At 38.0% G+C, this 27164-nt stretch overlaps 1 protein-coding gene across 14 annotated transcripts in view; it reads right to left on the bottom strand.

Moving 5' to 3' along the window:
• Positions 1 to 27164, bottom strand: part of PLCB4 (phospholipase C beta 4) — a 424518-nt gene that overhangs the window by 41623 nt on the left and 355731 nt on the right. For all 14 annotated transcript variants that reach the window (XM_045445296.1, XM_045445295.1, XM_045445285.1 and 11 more), the window contains 4 exons: positions 25796 to 25847; positions 11530 to 11632; positions 10049 to 10213; positions 7304 to 7508 (listed from right to left, as the gene is read on the bottom strand). In XM_045445296.1, the coding sequence (XP_045301252.1) occupies positions 7304 to 7508; positions 10049 to 10213; positions 11530 to 11632; positions 25796 to 25847 (525 nt within the window). The remainder of the gene's footprint in view (positions 1 to 7303; positions 7509 to 10048; positions 10214 to 11529; positions 11633 to 25795; positions 25848 to 27164) is intronic.

Below are 27164 nucleotides of genomic sequence, written 5' to 3'. Positions count from 1 at the left end.
TATCTCTGCAAAGCAATGCTAAAAAAGATCAACAAATCCCGTAACTATGATTTTAGATGAGGTTTCTTACCTTCTAGCAAATGATTAATCATTGACCAAATTCCATTTCTAGAATGCATAGAGATATGTTAGGTGTAGGTGGGGGTGGGGGAAGACTTTGTGGTTAAGTAACACTGGGAGATGCCTATGTGTCCCCCTCTTCTTGGGCTCCACAGTACATTTCTAGGAATGATGTAATAAGGAGCCTGTTTAAATTCACCTCACCTGGCAACTCCTGAGCCAGTTCTCCATAATCCAACCTGCCCCCTTCTCTGGAGCTTTTCTTCTTGGTGTTCTTACCAACATATTCTGTAGTTCAGAGGAAGCCATAATAATGGATACCACTGCAACGCGAATCAATTTTCCAACAAATGTTTGATAGAAAAAAAGTGTTTTAGCATCCACAAGGGAGAGGAGGAAATGGAGCGACCTTTCACTCTATCAGAAAATCCTGAGATCATGGCCCAGCAATGGCATCTTGATTAACAACTTTCCTCCTTTTGAACCATGTGATGTAAGAAGCAGCCCACTATCTTTGCAGAAGGTTTGGAAAACAACCCTGTAAGATGCTGGGCAGAGACAGCAAGAAACACCCACCCCCAGGCCCCATGATGGCTCTTTAATTCACAGGGCAGGCAGAAAGGAAGAACAGGCAAATAAACAAAAGGGCTACTTCATCTTTCCTTGCACAAAAGGGCCTAGGTGCAGAAGAGGAGACAAAACCTACAGCTCTAGGAGCAGTGATAAATGCTGCTCAAGGAACTGGCGGCGAGCGGCTCACGCAACACATCTCAGAGTGACATTTAAATATAATGCTGATGTGCCATATATTCTGGAAGCATGGCATCAACTCTCTTATTTGTTCCCCTTACCACTCAGTAATAAGATATACAAATGATCAAAAACAACAGTGGGTGAGAGAAATACTAATGCTCATTTAATTGCCATCTGGTTTGGAACTGCTTCCCATCACAAACAGCAGTGGCTCGCAGTGATAAGGCCGCTGCAATGGCTAAGCGCTGAGGTCCATGGCATTTGCACTTACAGATAAGGCAGCAAAGACAACCCCATGTCTCCAAGGCTCACTGGATTTGACAAAGGAAAACTGACCTTAGCACCCAGCCTAGCACTTTCCTATTGTGTGTGAGTGTGGGAGTAAACAAGAGGGCTATTTTACTCTATGTTTAATAGAAAAATAATACTAAAGAAATTAAATGGAGCCTTTTTGATTCATTCCTAGTCATCCCTGTCTTAAATGTTACTGCCTGTTTTCACATCAAATTTCAGTTTCTGATAGTTAAGAGATGTCATCTCTCTTCTTCAGCCCAGGGACATTTTACATCCATGCAGCTTAGGAACAGAACCATCTGTGGAGAGCTCCGAAGTTGGAGCAGCCATATTTGCTCTGTGTTTTTCCTGTGTGTCATGGGAGTTCTTGCTACAGCAAGGAGGAGAAGCAGTTGCACTAAATTCCCTGCCTCTGTCGTCTGACAGGGCAAGGAAAGAAAACCGGAAACTGACAGGAGAGGAAAAGGGTCAGGGGGAAATACTGGGTCAAGACTCAAATCATTTTGGGAGGGAACTGGGGCAGCCCAGAGTTCAAGGTGTCTAAAGATCACCATATGCATGAAGGCAGAAGGAATTATGGGCAATCGCAGAAGTACCAAATTGTCTCTGTAAGGAGGGATTCTTCATCCCCTGGTGACCTCACAGCACAGAACTCCAATAAGTAAGTGACCAGAAGCTCCTGTCAATGCCCAAGCCCTCCCCCTAAGGAATGTCTTAACTTAGAAAAGCCTTTTAAGGAACATTTTTCTTGTTTCTATAAAATGATGCCACCCACCCAACATTACTGAGACTTAAAATACATTTAAAAACTATATAGAACATGGAGTTGCTGGTGCTTAAAGAAAATCATGGTCACATTACTAATGCGTTAGAATTCTGAAATTTTGTAGTAGGCATGGAATTAAAAGATTTTCCTTATGATGGTGAACTGCTTATGACAAAATAGTCTACTGCAGCAAAGTAAAGGGTAAAGTTAGGGAGAAGAAAATGTAACTGGTGGATTTTTCTTTAGCTTGTTAGAAATAAACAGAAATAAAAAGAAATTAATGGAAGGGTTGCTATGGTTGGGCACTGTACCAAGAACTCACTAGATCTTCACCTATGAGCTGGGGACTGCTGTTATCCCCGAGCCTCAATGAAGACACTACAGGGTAAAATGTTCTGCAGAGCTCATTCCGGGTCACACAGCCAATGAGCCGTGGGGGCTCCAGCCAGCATCCTCACGTACCTGCTAAGCAGCCTCCATGAAACAGTAGGCCAAGAACGATAGACAGTGTTTGAATCCCAACCATTACCTTCATAGAAGTTTATCTAGACATTGAGATGTATTTGAGACTGCTTTGGAAATTATGAGAGAACTTGTAATTAAAATTTACTTTGAAAAATTACTTCAAAAAAAAGAGAAACCCAATTTAAACAAGCCCACGAAGGGTACTAGAGAGGTATTTTAAGGGAAAAGGAATGCAAGTGAGCAAGAAACACACGAGATACACTTAGTCTGATTCATAATTTTAAATTAGCAAATTGAAAAATGATGAGATGCCAATTTTACTACCATTACTGAAAAATAAAATTTTTCTTACAACCCAGAATTGGCCATAGCATGGGACTCTCAATCTCAGGGTCATGAGTTCAAGCCCCATGTTTGGCATGGAGCCTCCTTTAAAAAAAAAAGAGAGAGAGATAGTGCTATATACATATAATGGAATATTATATAACTTTTAAAAAATAACTCAAAAGCCTTATATGCATTGGCAGGAATATGCTCCATGATATATTACGTAAAGAAAGCAAAGCACAGAACATGGTATATTGGATTATCTTTTTGGGTTAAGTTAAAAGGGAAATGTATGTTTGTGATACATACATACATATATACACACAAACCTTACATTTATGTATATACATGTTAACATATACACAGATACGCTTTGCGTTTTATATTCTTATACTCTTTGAAGAAATTCATGTCTTTTATTTAAAAATGTTATCAAGAACTATTTAGGTAGCAGGATAATAGGTTTTGCTTTGGTTTTATTTCTTTTTTCTCAATTCAAAATAAATATGTACATATTTTAAACTCTCCTTGTGCCATTGTCATATTATCTTGCTTTTATAGAAAAATAGGGCAAAATACAATTTTTCAAAATTTACAGAAGTTACATATGCTCACTTAAATGACCCAGAAGTAATAAGTGAAGTCCCACCATACTGGATAGTGTGTTCTCTGTGATGTTCCTGGACGTTACCCAATGCAGTGGGCCAGCGCCACTAATCTCTTACCCCCACTCTCAAAGAGATCACTACTCTTAAAGTTGGGTGTATATCCTTTCAGAATTTTTTCTGTGCACTTTAAGCATATGTATAAAGATGGTAAATATTCTTAGCAAATAATAATGGGATAATTTTGCAATTTACTTTTTCTCTTGGTACTAAATCACTGTCATCTTTCTATCCTGAACACTGAGATCTAAGTCATTATTTTCAATAGATGTATGGTTTTCTACAGAATGGCCATCCACATTTAACCAGTCTCTACTGATGGATATAGCTGTTTTTGATCTTTTTTATGAAAATAATGCTGCATGAAATTATAGCATAAAAATTTGTCTGTTTTTAGCTATCTGATTAAAGAAATACATAATTCCTAGGCTAAATATTTGGTGAATTATAAAAGTTGGGATTGCATTAGCTTGGTCAGGCATAAATAAAGTCTTACTTTTCTAATCTAAACTAGTAGAGTGGTTTTGGACAAACTGACCTCACCTAAAAGCTGAGAAAATATAATTTATCAAATTACTTAGTGTCCTGAAAATGTGCATATTCTCCTTAAGGGGTCAAAATTATTTCAACAAGAAGAGCACACTCCTCTTGCCAAGTAACACTGGCTTTTGAGGACACATCCTCAAACATGGAACAGAACTTTGGTTTTAGCACCATGTACCCTGTATTTCAGCTTCCTCAGAATGCATAAATAAGTCCAGCACTTTACTTATGAAGGCCTTGGCCTGGGCTGCTTCTCTGTCTGGAAAGTTAGTTTACCTTCCTGCTGTGATTAATCTTTCAAGGTCCAAACGGATTAGTCCAATCTTTCAAGGTCCATAACGGATAAGTATAACGGATTATACTTATTTATATATGTGCACATGTATATGTGTACAAGGCTGGAAAATTGAGGATAAGTGTATGTGACTTTTCCAACTTTATATCTCTTACCCATATAGTAGGTATGAATTAATAATTGTTGACTACATCTTTTCCTTTGAGAAAAACATTTTAAGTGAATACACTAAGAAATTGTTTTTACTGATGAAACTAGTAAATGTTAACAAAAGTTCCAGCTCTGGGGTGCCTGTGTGGCTCAATCAGTTAAGCATCCGACTCTTGACTTTGGCTCAGGTAATGATCTCACGGTTTGTGAGTTCTAGACCCACACTGGGCTCTGCATTGACAGTGCAGAGCCTGCTTAGGATTCTTGGTCTCCCCGCCATCTCTCTGCCCCTCCCACCATTCGCTTGCTTTTTCTCTCAAAAATAAATAAACGATAAAAAAACAAAACAAAAACAAAAAACAAAAGTTCCAACTTACACCCTGCTGATGGGTTATCCGGCAATCTGTATCTGAAGTTTTAAATACATATACGACTCCTTCCACTTGAAAGAATTTCTCTTCAGGAAACAATCATGAATATTTCCAGAGCTTTACACATTATTATTTATAAGAAAAAATGGAAATGGCTTCAATGTTTATCAAAAACTAAATTATGGATAATACAGATTTCATGACATGGAAAAATATGGTCTATTAAGTGAAAAAAATGAACTCTCTGAAGTAATGGGTCTAAATGAGTATATACAGTAAGATCTATTTAATTAAAACAGAAGACATGAGATTGAAAGTGAAGGGACCAATATGGCAACAGAGCTGTCTCTAAGCAGTGGATTTAGTGGATGACCCTTCCTTCACTCTTTGCGCTGTCAGAATCTCTTTTCTGATACATATTTTACCTACTTTGCCTTTTACAGAATAAGACCTACTAAACATATTTGTGGAATGAATAAATCCATATTATCTTTCTTTAGCCATAAAAAAATTTTTTTTTTTCCCCTAGAAAATGCTAGTGTGCAAGGATACGGTTTCATTTTGAACCTTTTCCTATGGAATCAACATAGAATTTCAATGTTCTAGAGAACAGGGAGTCTACAGATTTCCTATTGTCGTGGCTCAGCATATAAATGTTCATATCTGAATGTGGGAGCTTAGTTAAGGAGATGAAATAAAAACACACTGTTTAAGTCAAGAGGCCATAAAGAAAATAAAAAATTTAGAAAAAGATGGTTCTCATATTCTTATGTTGTTATCCTCAGGTAAGTCCCTTAAGTAAGTCCTCAGGGTGTCTGCCCTCAATTTCTTAACCTATAAGAGAAATGACCAGAGAATTCTGAATAAAGTCTTTGAATGTCAAATCTGAGATTCAGACATCAACTGTGGAATCCCACACATGATAACATAGTACAGAAATTTCAAATGCTTCTGATAAAAAGGAAGTGACTATAATGATGTGCTGGGAAAAAAAAAATAGGTGAGACTATTTTTTAAAGGGATTATTCTGAATCAGTACGTACACAAATATTGACACTGGTAATGAGCTGCACTATAAATACAGATGTTTCTTTAGCACAGAACTACATGTGTCCACATCCCTTCTCAACAACTTCTGGACTCTATAGAGAGTTCTTGACACAAAGTAGGAACTCAACAAATCATGCTTTCCCTTTTCTAGTCCAATTTCCCCTTTCCCTGGAATGAATTAGAGAGTTCCATTTGAAAAATAAGCCATGCAGAAGGAAAATCCTTACGTATTCCACCGTATTTGTTTATACAACCATTTCTAAAATGTATTAGGTGGTATACACCACCTGCTGTCTAAGCTCAAGTATTTGGAACATGACGTAACTCATCTGCTGATGCTTATGGACATCACAGCCTCCTAAAGATACTCTTTAGGTCCCCCGTCTCTTTTCTCATCCACTTACTAGTCCCACAACACCCCTCTTTTCTGTGCTCTTAAATCAGCTACAGTATGTTCTGGCTTCTGATACAGGCTTCCTTTTTAAATAAAAAACAAAGGAGGAGGAAGAAGGAGTCTTTATTTTGTGACTGAAAAAATCCTCATGGCTCACATCACTTCTTGAATCTGCAATTGGGTTGTTAAAGCTGAGGATTAGAGAAAATATTCCCACCAGAGACTCAAGCATTATTAAAAAACAAAACAAAAACAAACAAACAAAAACAACCCACAAAATAACTCCCAATCCCCAAAGCTGGGATGTGTTCCAGCTTACTATAGAAATTATTGATTTTATTGTACTGTTAGCCACACATACGTGTGTGCACACATTTTTGAGCCTTGCTATAGGATATACCGTAATGATAAGCACTTCACAAGAATGCTAAGAGGGAGGCAGGAGGAGTATCTTTACAGGCCAGGAAATGAATGTTTGAAAGGTTATGTCATTGTCCCAAGGTCACCCAGCCAGGAGTAGAGAGTGAGAATTTGCACCCTTGGTTAATTTGATACAATCACTCTGCTGTACCATTCCCTTAGAATTCAATGCACTGGGAGGAGAGAAGATCTTTGTTATCTTTTAATGTTCTTGGCTTAATTTAGGGTAATAACAAGCTAATATGTTTGGGTATAAGCAAAATCCTAGGTTTGGTCCAGGTTTTGATTTCTCCCATTGATTTACCTTAGTAAAACCACAAGTCTTCTGTGGGAAGACTGGGATGACTGGGAATTTTTGTGGAACTGAACACTCTGATGAATGTGGAAGAAAATCCAATCATGTGGATATTTGAGTTCAATTTAAATTTTTTAGTGATACCAATTGAGATCTATGGTTCCATATGACTTATGTCTTTTTCTCCCTTTGAATGATGATGTAAGAAAATCCCTCACAAACATATTCGTAAAAATGGATAAACCATATAAAACTGCAGTATTTTAAAATAAGAAAGAACCTTAAAGATAATCCAGCCTTGCACTTTAATTTATTACTAGGAAACCTGAAGTTATTATCTATCCTTGATTTCTTTGAGGCTATAAGGGTTGGCTGCACTGGTAGGAACAGGTATATATATTTTTAACCACTGGTGAAATTTTTTATGATCCTATAATCTGGACTTCTTAACTTACCTCCAAATCCATCAGGCACATATGTTTTAAGAACAATATTGCAGAAAATTGTTGGCAGTGATAATGGTTTATTTCCCTCATTTCGAAGAGAAATGTGTCGATAACCTGCTTGGAGGCCATCCAGCGGAAGAATCCTCTGGCCTATCAGCCTATTGTTGTCGTCATACACAGCTATTCTCAAGACTGCCAGGTCAGGGAGGATCACCTGCAAACAAAGAATACCTTTCATGGATTTTTTTGGAAAGCAGCTCCCAAGAGCCCTGACTCTAGGAATCTGGACCATATCCACACTGCTCTTAAATGTGCCTTTATGGTGAAACGATGCCCGTGATCAATTTGCATTCCTGAAGTACACTGTACAAACTGTAGTGTCCAAGCCATTGAGAAAGTAATTGAACAGGTTTCCTGGAAATCATCTCATTGAAATTTTTAGATGAAATGGTTGTGAAAAATTATTAGTCCAACACTTGTCATCTTTCCCAATCTCCATGCATGTAGTGGACAAGAAAAAGGAGACCTTGAGAGGGGCGCCTGGGTGGCTCAGTCGGTTAAGCAACAGACTCTTGATTTCAGCTCAGGTCATGATCTCACCGTTCATGAGACAGAGCTGTGCACTGGGCTCTGCACTGACAGAATGGGGCCTGCTTGGGATTCTCTCCCTCCCTCTCTCTCTGCCCCTTTCCCACTTGTGCTTTTTCTTTCAAAATAAATAAAGTTTGTTTTGTTTTGTTTTTAAAGGGAGACCCTGAGAGATCAAGCGACTTTCCTTAATGTCAGAGACTGTAACATCTGGGCCCGGAATTGGGGCTCTTGACTTTGAATCCTGTGGTTTGTCTCCTCCCTGGGCTGCTTCTGACATCCAGCTCTGTTTTTAAGATTATGGAAAGTATCTCTGAAGAAACGCTTTGCATATAAAGGACAATGTATGCAGAAATTTGGATTTTCCCTTTCTCTTGCACTTCTCAGTTTTTAATAGATTTTGGGATACTAAATACAGTGATATGTGGCAGCGAAAAACATTAATGATCCAAGACATTTACTCTCAACCATCTCCAAAATGAATAAATGGACATAAAATCTAAGCTCAGATAGCAGAATCCTAATTCACATATAAAATAGCAACATGACAAAAGGAAATCAAATGTTTTTAATCAGGAATGACTTTTCATTGGTTAAGAACAACCAAGACATCTTGGCTAGTTTAAGCACTGTGCCTGAAGCTAGACAATGGACTGGTTGCCTTCTTTAACTTCTAAAGAACAGAGAAGGATACAGACCTGGCATCTCGTTTCTGGGGCCAGTAATGCTATATGTAAAAACCAAGTTTGATATTTCCTTACTCATCAAAAATAAAGAATGCCTGAAGTCAAATTTCTGAATCGCTAGAAATGTGTGTAGGGATTATTCATTCTGCCAAAGCACACTGGCTACACTGACAACAGATCCAGCTACAACAAAGTATAAAAAACCAGGGGGGAAAAAAGGCCCATGACAGGTGTGTATGCAATTTACACTACAGTTTGACTATAGAAGAGAAGGTCATAGTGGGGGTTGCACAGATAATGGTGGAGGGCGTGGATCTCACAATGGCTTGTTTCATTGAACTACTGATCTTCTGTAACCTGGTTTCTGTAAACCAGTTAGCTTATTCTGAAGCTGCTAATCCTCACTTTTGTTAAGATAAGAAGCCAGTTATCTGTGTTGTGGGACATACAAATGGAGCAGAAACACCTGGAAAATCTCTGCCTAAAGAAGTGAGAAACTATTTTTTTTTAAATATATGAAATTTATTGTCAAATTAGTTTCCATACAACACCCAGTGCTCATCCAAAAGATGCCCTCTACAACGCCCATCACCCATCCTCCCCCTCCCTTCTCCCCCCCCCCCCCCCCCCCGTCAACCCTCAGTTTGTTCTCAGTTTTTAAGAGTCTCTTATGCTTTGGCTCTCTCTCCCACTTCAACCTCTTTTTTTTTTTCCTTCCCCTCCCCCATGGGTTTCTGTTAAGCTTTTTTTTTTTTTTTTTTTAAATATATGAAATTTACTGTCAAATTAGTTTCCAGTGAGAAACTATTTTGGATAGGATAATAAAGCAAGTGAGAAAGAAAACCAGATATTCTTGGAGACAACACAACCAATGCATGGGGTTTTCAATACATCTTACACTGACAAAAGAGAAACAAAGGGAAAAATTATTACAAGATTAAAAACTGAATCATTATAGAGAATGGCTGTGATTGGTCTTAGGATCAAGATATAGAATTAGGAAACCTCCCCCAAACTCAAAACGGACTGTGGGGGTGGCAACAGGTGACATGCTTTCTGGAAGCATAGGACAATACCAACTGGCCTAGTTAAGGACAGTTATTGGCCTTTTGGGTGCACCATCCTACCTGTCCTCTTGGCTAAAGGAGCACTGCAAGTTACCAGCTGCTGCCTTGGCAGAACAGAACTCTCCAGTGTAGGATGATGTCCATCCGTGAGGACACATTCTAAGGAGATTGCGAACCTGGACCGTGAGCATTGCCACACAGAAGGTGGGCTCCTTGGAGGAGGAAAGGGGAGCCGAAAGGACAAGGACAAACATAACAACAGTTACATGTCATCTCTAGAACTCATCCACTGAAAGAAGAGAAAAAGGAGACATTTTGGGTTGCCTAACTGCCCCTATGTCATATAGTGTCTATACACTAAACTGTGGCCCCTAACTTAGCAGAGTGAGTCTGACACATTGGAAATGCCCTACCTTCCGAAACACAAATGATTCTTCATTGTAAACTGGATTGAGTCCATTGTTCATCACCATGCGAGTTCGGAATTCCTTACGTATGGTGTCAGTGGGTAAACCATACATATCCACTTCTACATATGTACCAATTTTCTTATCTGATAAAAACTGACCTGATATGACCTGCAGCAACACAGAAATAGGATAAGAGATAAGTCTGTGTAATTATCAAGAGCAAAGAATAACCTAGAAGAAATTTTCTGTCCATCTTTAGAAATTTTAGTTATCTATGAAAATAATATGTTCATTGCTTACTAAATTAAAACACTATTGAGCAAGTAGTATATGCAAAAAAACTCAAGACAGAGGTTCTGACTTTGAGAACCATCTATAGAAAGAAAGAAGAAAAAAAAATAATGAACCATATAATACAAAAAAAAAAATAATGTCTACAGCAGCTTAATTCCACCTAAGTGCCCACATGTATGAAATGAAGTTAAGGGTTCAAATATGTCCTAGGATCCCATCATAGCTCTGAAATTCTGCCATTTCATACCTTACTGAATTCTTTTATAAGTCTGGGAAAGAGACACACTGAAGAAAAAAGGAATGCTAAAATTTGCCGCTTATCCTTTACCAATATTGACAACGGTCAGTGTTACAGATTTATAAAGACCAGCATTAAATTCCATCTATTGTAACGCCATGGAGAGACTATTTTTCATTTACTTTCCAAAGGACTACAGCCATTTATCATTTCCATAATATTGAGTACCTGATAATTTTGAAAGTTTTTTGGGGTAAAACTAGCACACAATAAACTGTACATATTTAAAGTGTACAATAAGATCAGTTTGGACTTATGTGCACATATGAGAAACTGATGGTTTTGACTTTTTCAGAATGTCATGTAGTTGGAATCATACAGTATATAGTCTTTCCATTTGTTTCTTTCACTTAGTAATAAGCATTTAAGTTTCCTCTATTAATTTTCATGACTTGCTGGCTCATTTCTTGTTAGCATTGAATAATATCCCATCATCTGGCTGTACCACAGCTTACGTATCCATTTACCTACTGAAGGATGTCTTGGTTGCCTCCAGTTTTTGGCAATTATGAACAAAGCACTACAAACATCTTTGCATGGGTTTTGGTGTAGATGTAAGTTTTCAATTCATTTGGGTAAATACCAAGGAGCATGAATGCTGGATTGTAGGGTAAGCAGCGCCACTTTGCATTCTCGTCAGCAACGAATGACAGCTCCTATTGCTTCACATCTTCCACTAGGTACTTTTTTGATCTGATGTCTTCCTAAAAGTACTAATAGTTTTACTAGTGACCGAAATGCATCTCTTAAGAAGGGGCATTTTGAGTCAAAGCTGAGAGCAACACATGGATCCTACATCTTGACATAAAATATTTTACTGTGATATTTTAAGTCTTTTCCAGGGCCATCTGCATACACATTTATAGAATACTGTGAACAGCAGGGGCCTAACCTGCACTGAGCAAGTGGCTGCGATAACCCCGTCGACAGGAGTTTCAGAGAAGGGATCAAATGTTCGATCGGGCCGTCTCATGAAATCTGGTTTGAGAAGGTACCTGGTGGGACAAAAGCATAGAAAGAGTTTATTAGTTGTGTTTACAAAGATTGTAATACCCTTGCTTCGGGACACTAAGTACTTCCTTTTCCCCATATCTAAGTTAGGAGCTAGACTTTTAGGCAGATGATTCTAAAGACTGAAGAAACTATTCCTGTCCTAGGGATAATCCTAAAGAGAAGAAGGAAAGAAGGAATGAGTTTTAGATTCCAGGCTCCTTGACATCTAGGACTTCCTGATACTATTACATTCTCTTGAACTTTTTTTGTCATGGAACTCTTTAGATATTTACTCTTATATGGACAAAATAAAACTCAAAGAACAACAATGAAAAACTAACTATATGAGCTATAGTTATTAAAATATGAAGAGTACATGATATTCTACTTCTCTGTGTTTTAATTACTACGTTAAATTATGAGATATAATGCCAAATTAATAAATATAATTTCAAAGTACCGAAATGCATAAAAATATTTTGTGAGATCTATACCAACAGTAATGAGATATGAAAATATTTGGTTTACATTTGGTGTCAGAGTCACAGGTACCATTAGTATTACTGTGAATTGTTGTCTATGTTCACAGTCAAAAGAACCACGCAATTTCAGTTAGAGGCAGGTGAACATAAAGATGTAATTACCTCCCCATTTCTGGGCAGCGCAATTAGGCAAGAAAATGAAATAAAAGTTACCTAGACGTAAAAAAGGAAGTAAAACAACTTCTATTCACAGATGACATGATCTTGCATATAGAATCTACTAAAGGAATCTACCTAAGGAATCGACTAAAAAATGATTAGAATGAGTAAGTGAGTTCAGCAAGGCTGCAGGATACAAAATCAATATACAAAAATCAATTGTATTTCTACACACCAGCGATGAACAATCCAAAAATGAGTTAGGAAGATTCCATTTATAATAGCACCAAAAAAGAATTACTTAGGAATACATTTTAAGAAAATAAGTGCATGTACTTTGAAAACTACAAAATATTGTTGAAAGATATAAAGAAGGCCTAAGTAAATGGTAAAACATCTTGTGTTCACGGACCACCAGACTTACTATGGCTAAGATGGCACTATTTCACCAGACTAATATACAGATTTGATCCCTATCCAGATCCCAACTGACTTCTTTAGAAATTAACAGGTGATCCTAAAATTAATATGGAAACTTAAGGACTCAGAATAGCCAAGGAACCTGGAACAAGAAAAACAAACTTGAAGGTCTCCTAATTCTCAAAACTTTCTACAAAGCAACAGTAATCAAGATAGTGTAGTACTGGCATAAGGATGCACATATAAATCAATGAGACAGAACTGGGAATCCAGAAATAAATTCATATATCTATGGTCAATTGGTTATTGACAAAGATGTTCACACTAGTCAACGGGGGACGGAATAGTCTTTTAAACAAATGTTGCTGGGACAACTCTAACCACCACATGCAAAACAATAAAATTGGCCCTTCTAACATCATGTACCAAAATTAATTCAAGGTGGATCAAAGACAAAAATATAAGAGCCAAAATGATAAAATCGTTAGAAGAAACATAGGGATAAATCTTTAGGACTTGGCAATGGATCTTAGATATAACACCAAAAAGCACCACCAACAACAATAAAATAATAATAAACTCAGCCTTATCATAAAAACTTTCGCTCTTCAAAGGGCACTATCAAGACAGTGAACAAACAAGCCACAGAATGGGAGAAAAATTCACAAATCATATATTATCTGATAAGAGGTTTGTGTCTAGAAAATGTAAAGAATAACCCAGTTAAAAAATGGGCAAGTGATCTGCATACACATTTCTTCAAATAAGAGAAACAAATGGCCAAAAAGGAGATGAAAAGATGCTTAGTATCACTGATTATCAGAAAAATGCAAATCAAAACGGTATGTCACTAAACACACACATTAGGATGGCTATAGTAAACGAGTCAGATAACAGTAAGTGTTGACAATGACATAAAGTGTTGATCAGGACTGGAACCCTCCTACATTGTTGGTGGGAATGTAAAGTGACACAGTGCTTTTGGAAGACAGTCTGGCAGTTCCTCCAACAGTTAAATATAAAGTTGCCATATGACTCAGCAATTCCACTCTTAGTATACACCCAAGAAAAATAAAAACATACCTATACAAAAACTTCTTTGTGAATATTATAGGAGCATCATTAAGAATAACCAAAAGATGGAAACAGTCCAAAAGTTCATCAGTAGATGAATGGATATACAATATGTGGTATATCCACACAATGGGAAATTATTCAACAATAAAAAGAAATAAAGTACTGATACCTGCTACAGCACAGATGAACCCTGAAAGCATGAGGCTAAGTGAAAGAAGCTGATCACAAAACACCATGTATTATAAGAATCCATTTATATAAAATGTGCTGTAGAGACAAATGCAGAGACAGTCGATCGTGGTTGCTTAAGGCTGGGGATAGGGAGCAGGGGATATTGGGAGGTGATAGCTCAAGGGTATGAGTTTTCTTTTTGAGGTAAGGAAAATGTTTTGAAATTGACCTAACTACACAACGTCTGCCCCTCATGCCCTTTGGTTACAGTCACATAATCAGACCGCAGCCAGATTCCATAACCACCCTGAACTAGTATCAGACAACGTCATCTCTCTAAAAAAAATTTTTTTGTTAGAAAGGCCTATAGCTGAAGATAGAAAAATTCCATACTCAGACAAGCTGCAGATAAAGGGCAATAAAAGCACTTTCCCCAAAACAATGAATTTACTTTTAAGTGTAAAAGAATCATAATTAGAGGGATCAAATCTTTCCCATTCTTTAGGAGCATAACATTTACTAACTTTAACTCTAGATGATGTCAAATTTATTATCTTTTAAAATGTAACCAAAAAGGATTCTGAGGTGTGACATTTCTCCTTAAAGAAAAATTCCAAGTCACATTTTATTTTTTGGCTTTGAGACAGCTGCCATTCATTGCTATCTTCTAAGTTTGAATAAATGTTAAAGAAAATAACCCCACATTCAACTTCGATGTTATCTTCAATAAAGAACCTCCAGGGGACAACACTGATTTTTAAATCAGGGATATAAAGAGTCTTCAGAATCATTCAAACATAAATGATGATTTTGAACTTTTACCTGTCCCCAAGGGAATGCAACCCAAAACATTACTTTAAAAGCTCTCACTGCACAAAAAAGATACTGTTTTCTATATTCACAGAGATTTAGATTTGGGCCTTTTTTGTGGCTAGTGCTAGTCACTGGTAACTATGATGACACAGAAAAAGCTGAAGACTCAGCTACAATATCACACGCAGTACTTCAAGCGAAGCCCACTGGCTTCTGCAAAGTATCAGACATTAGCTGATAATGGGAGCATTTGGATTCCAGTTGCATGGAATGAGGGATTCTTCCTCCTGAGAGATGTGTGGGCAACGGCTGTCTGGAGATTCAGTATTCTGCACTCCCTGCAGCCATTTCTGAAGGGACTCTTCTCACCAGAAACACAAAATTAGGGTATTGATGAATTCCTGCTGCCAAAAACATTCTTCTATGTTCCCTGATCCCATATCTGCTTAGAAGGAAACTAATCTGTCAGACAATGAACTGATCCAAAATAAGAAATTCCAGGGGAAAAGGGCAAGAAACTGAAGTCTAATTCTCCAAAGCAGGCAGCCTTCAGTAATGTATATATACTTTAAAATAAAAGAAAGCAGGTAGAAGTTTGACAGGCCACAAGGTAAGCCTTGGCTTGGGGCTGACACTGAGCCAGCTAGTCTTGAAGGAGTATTGATTCTGGGTCTGTGGTGGCCTGCTGATGCAGCAGAGATTGTCAGTCACTGCCAGGGACCCCCGGGCATCAATGGGACCTGTGTAGTTCCACAAGGCTCTGAACTCAGAAGGGTTTTGTGCTTAGTTTCATGCTCTGCAGCCACTGTCTGGAAATTCTTAATAATTTGTGAACAAGGAGGCCCTCATTTTCATTTTGCCCTGGGCCCCACAAACTAGGTAGCTGGTCCCGCCTGGTATTTTTTGGTATAGAAAATTAATTCATTCCAAGCATCCAGGTCTGTGTGATAGACAAGGGGATAGGCCAAAGCCAGTGACATTTGAAGGGATCCAAGGATTTTCTGTGGCCTTTTGTAGGGACTCAGAAGGCAAGAGAGGAAGAGAAGAAAGGCCTTCAGCTGGGTGGTTAGACAGGAGTCGTAAGAATCAGAAGATGGGGTCATAAGGAAGGACAACCTGTCTGAACACACCCGAGATAGCATCAACTGTTCAACACTCCATTATTTCCTTTACCAACAAGAAAGCAAAATGGTTGATTTTAACTATAAGATGTCCTGGATTTCAAGACACAAGTTCCACAAAAAGTGTGCATCACTGAATCATAAAACATCCTACTATTTTGATACCCATCATCCAATTTTTTTTTAATTTTTTCATTGTTTAAAATTTACATCCAAACTAGTTAGCATAGAGTGCAACAATGATTTCAGGAGTAGATTCCTTAGTGTTCCTTACCCACTTAGCCCATCCCCCCTCCCACAACCCCTCCAGTAACCCTCAGTTTGTTCTCCATATTTATGAGTCTCTTCTGTTTTGTCCCCCTCCCTGTTTTTACATGATTTTTGTTTCTCTTCCCTTATGTTCATCTGTTTTGTTTCTTAAAGTCCTCACATGAGTGAAATCATATGATTTTTGTCTTTCTCTGTTCCATCCACATAGTTGCAAATGGCAAGATTTCGTTCTTTTTGATTGCTGAGTAATACTCCACTGCATATATATACCACATTTTCTTTATCCATTCATCCATCGATGGACATTTGGGCTCTTTCCATACTTCGGCTATTGTTGATAGTGCTGCTATAAACATGGGGGTGCATGTGTCCCTTCGAAACAACACACCCGTATCCCTTGGATAAATACCTAGTAGTGTAATTGTTCGGTCATAGGGTAGTTCTATTTTTAGTTTTTTGAGGAACCTCCATACTGTTTTCCAGAGTGGCTGCACCAGCTTGCATTCCCACCACCAATGCAAAAGAGATCCTCTTTCTCTGCATCCCTGCCAACATCTGTTGTTGCCTGAGTTGTTACTGTTAGCCATTCTGACAGGTGTAAGGTGGTACCTCATTGTGGTTTTGATTTGTATTTCCCTGATGATGAGTGATGTTGAGCATTTTTTCATGTGTCTGTTCACCATCTGGATGTCTTCTTTGGAGAAGTGTCTATTCATGTCTTTTGCCCATTTCTTCACTGCATTTTTTTTGGGGTGTTTGATAAGTTCTTTACAGATTTTGGATACTAACCCTTTATCTGATACGTCATTTACAAATATCTTCTCCCATTCTGTTGGCTGCCTTTTAGTTTTGCTGATTGTTTCCTTCACTGTGCAGAAGCTTTTTATTTTGATGAGGTCCCAGGAGTTCATTTTTGCTTTTGTTTCCCTTGCCTCTGGAGACACGTTGAGTAAGAAGTTGCTGTGGCCAAGATCAAAGAGGTTTTTGCCTGCTTTCTCCTCTACAGTTTTGATGGCTTCCTGTCTTACATTTAGGTCTTTCATCCATTTTGAGTTTATTTTTGTGGATGGTGTAAGAAAGTGGTCCAGGTTCTCTTCTGCATGTCGCTGTCCAGTTTTCCCAGCACCACCTGCTGAAGAGACTGTCTTTATTTCATTGGATATTCTTTCCTGCTCTGTCAAAGATTAGTTGGCCATACGTTTGTGGGTCCATTTCTGGATTCTCTATTCTGTTCCATTGATCTGAGTGTCTCTTCTTATGCCAGTACCATACTGTCTTGATGATTACAGCTTTGTGAGTGTCTCTTCTTATGCCAGTACCATACTGTCTTGATGATTACAGCTTTGTAGTATAGCTTGAAGTCTGGGATTGTGATGCCTCCTCGTTTGGTTTTCTTTTTCAAGATCGCTTTGGCTATTCAGGGTCTTTTCTGGTTCCATACAAATTTTAGGATTATTTGTTCTAATTCTGTGAAGAATGTTGGTGTTACTTTGATAGGGATTGCATGGAATATGTAGATTGTTTTGGGTAGTATTGTTTTGGGTAGTATTAACAATATTTGTTCTTCCTATCCAGGAGCATGGAATCTTTTTCCATTTTTTTTTTGTCTTCTTCAATTTCTTTCATAAGCTTTCTATAGTTTTCAGTATATAGATTTTTCACCTCTTTGGTTAGGTTTATTTCTAGGTATTTTATGGTTTATTTTTGTGCAACTGTAAATGGGATCGATTCCTTGATTTCTCTTTCTGTAGCTTCACTGTTGGTGTATAGGAATGCAACCGATTTCTGTGCACTGATTTTATATCCTGCAACTTTGCTGAATTCATGAACCAATTCTAGCAGTTTTTTTGGTGGAATCTTTTGGGTTTTCCACATAGCATATCATTTCATCTGCGAAAATTGAAAGTTTGACCTCCTCCTGGCCGATTTGGATGCCTTTTATTTCTTTGTGTTGTCTGATTGCAGAGGCTAAGACTTCCAATACTATGTTGAATAACAGTGGTGAGAGTGGACATCCCTGTCGTGTTCCTGACCTTAGGGGGAAAGCTCTTAGTTTTTCCCCATTGAAGATATTAGCATTGGGTTTTTCATATATGGCTTTTATGATCTCGAGGCATGCTCCTTCTATCCCTACTTTGTTGAGGGTTTTTATCAAGAAAGGATGCTGTATTTTGTCAAATGCTTTCTCTGCATCTATTGAGAGGATCATATGGTTCTTGCCCTTTCTTTTATTGATGTGATGAATCATGTTAATTGTTTTGCAGATATTGAACCAGCCCTGCATCCCAGGTATAAACTCTGCTTGATCGTGGTGAATAATTTTTTAATGCATTGTTGGATCCGGTTGGTTAATATCTTGTTGAGGATTTCTGCATCCATGTTCATCAGGAAAATTGGTCTATAGTTCTCCTTTTTAGTGGGGTCTGTCTGGTTTTGGAATCAAGGTAATGCTGACTTCATAGAAAGAGTTTGGAAGTTTTCCTTCTGTTTCTACTTTTTGGAACAGCTTCAAGAGAATAGGTATTAACTCTTAAATGTCTGGTAGAATTCCCCTGGAAAGCCATCTGGCCCTGGACTCTTGTTTTTTGGCAGATATTTGATTACTAATTCGATTTCCTTACTGGTTATGGGTCTGTTCAAATTTTCTATTTCTTCCTATTTCAGTTTTGGTAGTGTGTATGTTTCTATACATGGAATTTGTCCATTTCTTCCAGATTACCCATTTTATTGGCATATAACTGCTCATGATATTCTCTTATTATTGCTTTTATTTCTGTTGTGTTGGTTGTGATCTATCCTCTTTCATTCTTGATTTTATTTATTTGGGTCCTTTTCTCTTTCTTTTTGATCAAACTGGTTAGTGGTTTCTCAATTTTGTTAATTCTTTCAAAGAACCAGCTTCTGGTTGCGTTGATCTGTTCTGTTTTTGTTTTTGGTTTTGGTTTCAATGGCATTAATTTCTGCTCTAATCCTTATTATTTCCTGTCTTCTGCTGGTTTGGGGTTTTACTTGCTGTTCCTTTTCCAGCTCCTGATGGCTTAAGGTTATGTTGTGTATCTGAGATCTTTCTTCTTCTTTAGGAAGGCCTGGATTGCTATATACTTTCCTCTTATGACCACCTTTGCTGCGTCCCAGAGGTTTTGGGTTGTGGTGTTATCATTTTCATTGACTTCCATATACTTTTTAATTTCCTCTTTAACTGCTTGGTTAGCCCATTCATTCTTTAGTAGGATGTTCTTCAGTCTCCAAGTATTTGTTACCTTTCCAAATTTTTTCTTGTGGTTGATTTCCAGTTTCACAGCATTGTGGTCTGAAAATATGCACAGTATGATCTCGATCTTTTTGTACTTACTAGGGCTGATTTGTGTCCCAGTATATGGTCTATTTTGGAGAATGTTCCATGTGCACTGGAGAAGAATGTATATTCTGTTGCTTTAGGATGAAATGTTCTGAATGCATCTGTTAAGCCCATCTGGTCCAGTGTGTCATTCAAAGCCATTGTTTCCTTGATTTTTTGATTAGATGATCTGTCCATTGCTGTGAGTGGGGTGAAGTCTCCTACTATTATGGTATTACTATTGATGAGTTTATGTTTGTGATTAATTGATTTATATATTTGGGTGTTGCCACATTTGGCGTATTAATGTTTACAACTGTTAGGTCTTCTTGGTGGACAGACCCCTTAATTATGATATAATGCCCTTCTGCATCTCTTGATACAGTCTTTATTTTAAAGTCTAGATTGTCTGATATAAGTATGGCTACTCTGGCTTTCTTTTGTTGACCATTAGCATGATAGATGGTTCTCCATCTCCTTATTTTCAATCTGAAGGTGTCTTTAGGTCTAAAGTGGGTCTCTTGTAAACAGCATATAGATGGGTCTTGTTTTCTTATCCATTCTATTACCCTATGTCTTTTGATTGGAGCATTGAATCCATTGATGTTTACAGTGAATACTGAAAGATATGAATTTATTACCATTATGATGCTTGTAGAGTTGGAGTTTCTGGTGGTGTTCTCTGGTCCTTTCTAATCTTTGTTGCTTTTGGTATTTATATATGTGTTATATATATATATATTTTTTTTTTTTTTCATCTTTTCTCCCCTCAGAGAGTCCCCCTTAAAATTTCTTGCAGGGTTGGTTTAGTGGTCACAAACTCCTTTTTTGTTTGTCTGGGAAACTTTTTTTTTTTTTTTTTAATTTTTTTTTTTTCAACGTTTATTTATTTTTGGGACAGAGAGAGACAGAGCATGAACGGGGGAGGGGCAGAGAGAGAGGGAGACACAGAATCGGAAACAGGCTCCAGGCTCTGAGCCATCAGCCCAGAGCCTGACGCGGGGCTCGAACTCACGGACCGCGAGATCGTGACCTGGCTGAAGTCGGACGCTTAACCGACTGCGCCACCCAGGCGCCCCTGTCTGGGAAACTTTTTATCTCTCCTTCTATTTTGAATTCTATCTTGCTGGATAAAGAATTCTTGGCTGCATATTTTTCTGATTCAGCACACTGAATATATCCTACCACTCCCTTCTGGCCTGAGAAGTTTCTGTGGATAGGTCTGCTGCAAACCTTATCTGTCTTCCCTTGTAGGTTAGGGACTTTTTTTCCCTTGCTGCTTTCATGATTCTCTCCTTACCTGAGAATTTCATGAATTTGACTATGATAAGCCTTGTTGATGGTCAGTTTTTGTTGAATCTAATGGGGGGTCCTCTGTGCTTCCTGGATTTTGATGTCTGTGCCTTCCCCCAGGTTACAAAAGTTTTCTGCTATGATTTGCTCACATAACCCTTCTACCCCTATTTCTCTCTCTTCCTCTTCTGGGACCTCTATGATTCTGATGTTATTCCTTTTTAATGAGTCACTGATTTCTCTAATTCTTAAATCGTGCTCTTTTGCTCTTAAATCTCCCTCTTTTTTTCTGCTTCATTATTCTCTATAAGTTTGTCCTCTATATCACTGATTCTCTGTTCTGCCTCATCCATCCTTGCTGCCACTGCATCCATCCGTGATTGCAGCTCAGTTATAGCATTTTTAATTTTATTCTATTTTTTACTTCTTTTATCTCTGTAGAAAGGGATTTTAATCTATTTTCAACTCCAGCTGGTATTCTTATTATTGTGATTCTAAATTCTGGTTCAGACATCTTGCTTGTATTTGTGTTGGTTAAATCTCTGGCTGTCATTTCTTCGTGCTCTTTCTTTTGGGGTGATTTCCTTCATTTTGTCATTTTGAAGGGAGAAAAGGAATTAATGAGGTAGAAAAATTGAAATTAAAAAAAATTAAAATTAAAAAAATATTAAAATTAAAAGTTAAACACACACACACGCAAATGGAATAGATGATGCTAGACCCTAGGTGTGTTTTGGTCTGGGTGTTGAAAGTGGTTTGACAGATTAGAGAAAAAAAAGTGAGGGGGGGGGGAAAGGAAATCATTTGAGAATGTGAAAAAATGAATACACTAAGGTAGACTAAAATGAGATGATGGGGGTAAAATAGAACTTAAAAAATATACACAAAAGTAAAGGATATAGTAGAAAAAAATTAAAGTATTTTTAATAAAAATTAAAAATAAATGAATTTTTTCTTTCTGTATTTAAGAAAAAAGAAATGAAAAAGAAAAAAGAGATAAAAAAAGGAAATCATTTGAAAATTTGAAGAATTACACTGTAGTAGACTAAAATAAAATGATGGAAGTAAAATAGAATTTGAAAAAATTTACATAAAAGCAAAAAATATAGTAAAAAAATTAAATAAAAATATTTTTAATATATATTGAAAGTAAAAGTGAAGTTTTTCTGTTTCTGCATTCAAGAAAAAGAAAAGAAACAAAAAGAGAAAACAAGAAAAAAAAGGAAATTGTTTGAAAATTTGAAAAGGTTAATACACTGAAGTAGACTAAAATAAAATGATGGAAATAAAAGAATTTGAAAAAATTTACACAAAAGTAAAAAATATAGTTTTAATAGGTCAACTTATAAGATATCAGAAAGCTTATTGTATGTAAGTTCGGCTTAAACTCATCTTTCATGAATAGTTGAGATAAAAGCCTTATGTAGTTCCCTATTAGGGTTATTGGAAATTGCTAACCACCCTATCTCACTTCTGTGACCTCGCCTGCTTGCTAAATAGATAACATAGGATGCAAAACGCTCCCCCACCCCCTCTACCAAGATCTGGCCTAGGCAAGACCAACATGTAAAAAGTCACATACTCACTGCCCTACAGCATCTCAGGTGTCTAACTATGATTGGTCATTTTAAACCCTCTTAGGACAAAGATCTTTAAATTGATAGGTTCCCGCCAAAACTGATGTCTGTGTGTCACAATATAATTGGCTACCATGAAATGCTGTAAATTGTAATTGGTTAACCAAATAATGATGTATTCTGACTTGCTAAAATCCATATAAGCCCACTGCTGCCTTTGTTCGGGGCCATTCTCTGCACTTTTCTCCTTAAGATCAGGAGATCAGGTTTGGCCCGGCCGTGAATAAAATCTTGCCTCGCTTCTATTCGGCGTCTGGTGGTTTTTTTCGACAGCACCCTCCCTGTTTCATAGTAATAAAAATTAAAGAAAAATATTTTCAATAAAAATTGAAAATAAAAATGAATTTTTTCTCCTTCTGAATTTTGTGGTTCAGGTTGTGCAGATTGTTGTGTTAATCCTCCAATCAGTTTTCTAGGTGTGTAGGATGGTTTAGTGTTGGTCTGGCTGTATTTCATGGACACGAGACACACAAAAACTTCCACAGTGTTCCGCCATCTTGGCTCCTCCGCTTCTTATTTTCAAGGAGCTTCTGCTCAGAGAACGAGTGATAGTTTGTATGGGAAGAAACATTTGCACTGTAAAAGCCACAGGAGTTGTTTTGATTTTGCAGAGACCAGGGGCAGGTGCACCAGGCAGAGTCGTCTCTCAGGTTTTAGATCACAATCTCCCGGTCATCTCTCCCAGGTGGTTAAAGGACCGTGGTGGTGACTGTGCTGGCATGGATGCCACCGTGCAGGGCTCTGACTCTGCCTGGCCGACCCCATCATCCAATTTTCTGTGAAAGCCTGCAGGCTTGAGAAATTAATTTGCTCTATTTTGTTTTATTAGGAATTACAGAAATGCCTCCCATGTCTACACCTTTAAAAATGAGTCTGTTATAAACTACTGCTCACTTTCCTACTAAAAATCACACTTACTGAGCCCAATGGCATGGCTTCCCAAAACATCAGCCCACAGAGCAGACAGGGATCCCGAGACAGGCTCCCAATGTTTTGTTAATGTTGATAGATTCAGAAATTATACGTTTGCTTCCATGCCAATGTTCTATATAAAACAGCTACTGTTTGCTACCATAAGTCTAAAAAGGCACCAAAAGCCTCTTTACAGAAACCCATCCCTCAGCCAACCCAACAAGGAGGTTTTAAAAAGACCCTGCAGGGGGGTGGGAGAATTACAGGGGAAATGTAGTCAAAGTCAGAGTGCCTTTGATGCCCTCGCTTCGTGGAAATGCACCCTGTGTGGTCAGCCCTGTGTCTACCAGTCTACCAGCCATGACGATTCCATCATGGAGGAGCAGAGAAACACACAACTGAGAAAGATTTTTTCCCTTTTTCCTGTGGGCGACAATCTTTGCGTCCAGGTTGAGTGTAGGGAAAAGGGAAAGGTTGGGGGTGGTGACATGTGACTGATCATTATCATCAATGCCTCTTCAAGTTGGGCTGTCTTGCTGAACGATCCTTTTTCTAGCCCTTCTGGTGGGACTTCGGCTTTTGGTCGCATCATCTCAGACACTTCATCACAGAATTCAGGCTATGGGAGCACTGTCCTTGTTTGTGAACGCACTTTAAAATCAACAATGGTGCATAAAAACAAGACACAGATCATAACCACGGTGAAACAGAAACTCCTGTAAAGAAATGGAGGGTAACTATACAACTCCTGTTGGGACCTCTTTATCTGGAAACAATTCCCCTCCTTAAGTACTAGCCCTGGGACAGCTGAGGCAAAAGGGGAAAACTTTAGTGTTACTAGGCCCCAGGGAAGGTTCCAAGGAGGGAGCCCCATCAGGGCTGACTGAGGTATGGTGTGAACCACAAGGGCTGTGGATGCCTCCCCGGACTCTGTAAAGGCCCAATTTGGACACAGCTCTTATTTACTCTTTTCTGGCCTCAGTTTTGTGATCAGCCATAAGGTCTTAAGCTTTTCTTAAGCCTCCATTTGCACAGAAACTTGCAGTTCACGAAGTACATTCATACACACTCCCATTCATCCTTACCAAGCCGCTGCAACAAACCCGGTGAGGTAGGTATTACTGTCTTCATTTTATGGAGCAGAAAATCGAGGCCCAGAGTTTCACACACCTGCCAGGGCAATGCAACTAGCATGCCCAGGAGCTGGGGCTCAAAGCTGGGCTTTAGACTTGAGCTTTAACCCCCAGGCCGCACCTGTCCCTTGCAGCCTCACTGCCTCAGTCTGCCACTGGGGGTCCATCCATCAATTTATCTGCACAATCTCCTGGTTATGAGCATTTTGCATTAAAGCAACAAAACAGCTTTAAAAAACTCTGGAATGCATATTTAGTGGTTTTCTTTTGAACTACATAGTTTTTATTTCCTTTTATCATTGACCTAGAACGTACTAGTTCAAGGTGTACAATTTTAATTTCTTTCAAAGCACACAGCAGAGGAAAATATAATGTATTTCCCAGATACATGTGTGCCAGGTAATTTGGAGAATAGGACCATCACTCAGGGGTGTAGGTACGCTGGCAGAGAGCCATCTGGTAAGCAGGAAGAGGTGTGAGTGTGCACTTCGAACCCACAACTGCTGAAAAATTTTATCTTGACTGGATGTTTTTTTGTGATAAAAATGAGGTATTCAACCAGGGAGGGCAAGAACTTCCTGCCAGGAGTATTATGGATGGGGTGGTACCTTGCTGGATTAATTTAGAGGCTCTGGGACAGATGCATGGAGGGAAAAAAAAAATGGCGACACGGGTGTTTTTTCATCTCTACAGAATTTAACTTCACATTTTCATTTAACCTTTCAGTGTTTCAGTGGAATTAACATTTCCTATTTCACTCTGTGGTTCACACATTTTAAAGAATGCCAGTGAAGTAAACTAGACAATATATGTAGCATGATTTTTTTGACAACTGCTATTTACAAGACATGCAAAAGGATCAAGATAGGACAAAGCTTTCTGCCTAGGTGTGTTAAATTCATATTGACACCCATGACTTCATTACATACTAAATCACCTTCATTCCTCTATGGGTCCTAGGCAAAATACATATAGCTAATATTCATATTTCCAGGTAATGTCCAAGTGAGCAGGGATCATTATCTGTCATAGCTGTAAAAACCTCCACTATTGACCTCAAAAGTGAGAGAATTAAATTCTAGAGTGTGTATGATAAACCACTTAACTTATGGTTCAATTTTTTTTTTCAAAAAACTTTTTGCAAATCAGCTTAGTAAGTTGGGTAGATGAAGCATGTATACTTGCAAATAGAATCTATTTAGGGATTTCATTTATATCTATCCCATCCCACAAACCCAGCTTAAATTGAGCAGCCCCTAGTTAAAAATGACACAGTTTCATCATAGCTATAGTATAGAGTTCAGGAACATGGTGACAGCAGTTTAAATCACATTACTCACCCACATGATCCATTATACTCAAATTTTCCCTGATTCAATTGCATCGCTAAATCTGTCAAGAGACAAAAATAATTTAGCATCTCATCTCGTGGACAAAGAAGATCACGCTGGGTGATTTTAAACAATGGAAATCAGATACTGATCCTAGGCCGAAATGTCCTTTTTAACGTGGCAAGGTACTTTTGGGTCTGTTTAGAGCACACAACTCTCTTCCAAGTTGAAATCATCTCGTGTTTAAGTTAAACATCAAATGTGTTTTCACAACGATCATGGTACAATTGCTTTAAAAATTGGATTCAATATATGAGTCAGATTCAATAAAATAGATTCTGTATGTATTCAATATATTGGATTCAATATACGAGTCAGTTCCGTGAGTGTTGAAAGTACAGATGTCCAATTTGATATAGCTGGGGAGAATGTGCCTCATGATCACAGAGGAAAGGTATGCTGGAGATATCCAGTAGGGTCACAGGAGTACAAAATTTGGTTAAAAACAATAAAAAAAAACCCAAAATAGATAGCATCATGTAAAAATTGGTGGCTTGTTCCTACTTTTAGATTTAGGGAGAATTCTTCCAGTGGGGCCTATGCTGGCAGGGCATGGCTTATGATTTTTCTCTTGCAAGTAGATACAATCTTTTCTTTTTTTATTAGAAAATAAAAGTAATAAGCTGATGGATATTTTTTTCTTTTTCAACATGTTGTGGTTAATCCTAACATTATAAAATAAAACCTAAGGTGACCTAGTGAATCAACTGGTTTAGGATCTAGGATCATTTAACCCATATAATGGACTGACTCACTAAAACTGAAAATACAACTTGACCTTCCCCCTCCTTTTTTTTAAAAGTAAAATCATCTGTACCCTTTTGTCTCTGCTATAAACACTATGGCATTATACTGGTACCTGGTCATAGTTTAACATAGCAAGGATTGATAGGGATGCTGTACAGACATTTAACTCCATTTAACCCCCACTGAGGAGAAGGAAATACAGTCAGGCCACACTTATGGCAAAGGGATGAAAGTCAAAAGACCCTTCAATCAGTCCAGATAATAGGGAACAAGGAGGATAGAAATTCTCAAAGTATGGGGGTACCTGGGTGGCCCAGTCTATTGAGCGTCTGACTCTCAATTTCAGCTCAGGTAATAATCTCATGGTTTGTAATACTGAGCCTCCTGTTGGGCTCTGCACTGACAGCATGAAACCTGCTTGGGATTCTCTCTCTCTCCCTCTTTCTCTCTGCCCCTCCCCTACTCACGCTTATGCTCACGTGTGCCCTCTCTCAAAATAAACATTAAAAAAAAAAAAAAAGTCCTCAAAGTATGGTAGATGGACTAGAAAAGGAAAATACTCCCAAATCAG

The sequence above is a fragment of the Leopardus geoffroyi genome, chromosome A3 (assembly GCF_018350155.1).
Source record: "Leopardus geoffroyi isolate Oge1 chromosome A3, O.geoffroyi_Oge1_pat1.0, whole genome shotgun sequence".
NCBI lineage: Eukaryota > Metazoa > Chordata > Mammalia > Carnivora > Felidae > Leopardus > Leopardus geoffroyi.
The sequence above is the reverse complement of the archived record's forward strand: the minus strand, read 5'-3'. Positions and strand labels throughout refer to the sequence as shown.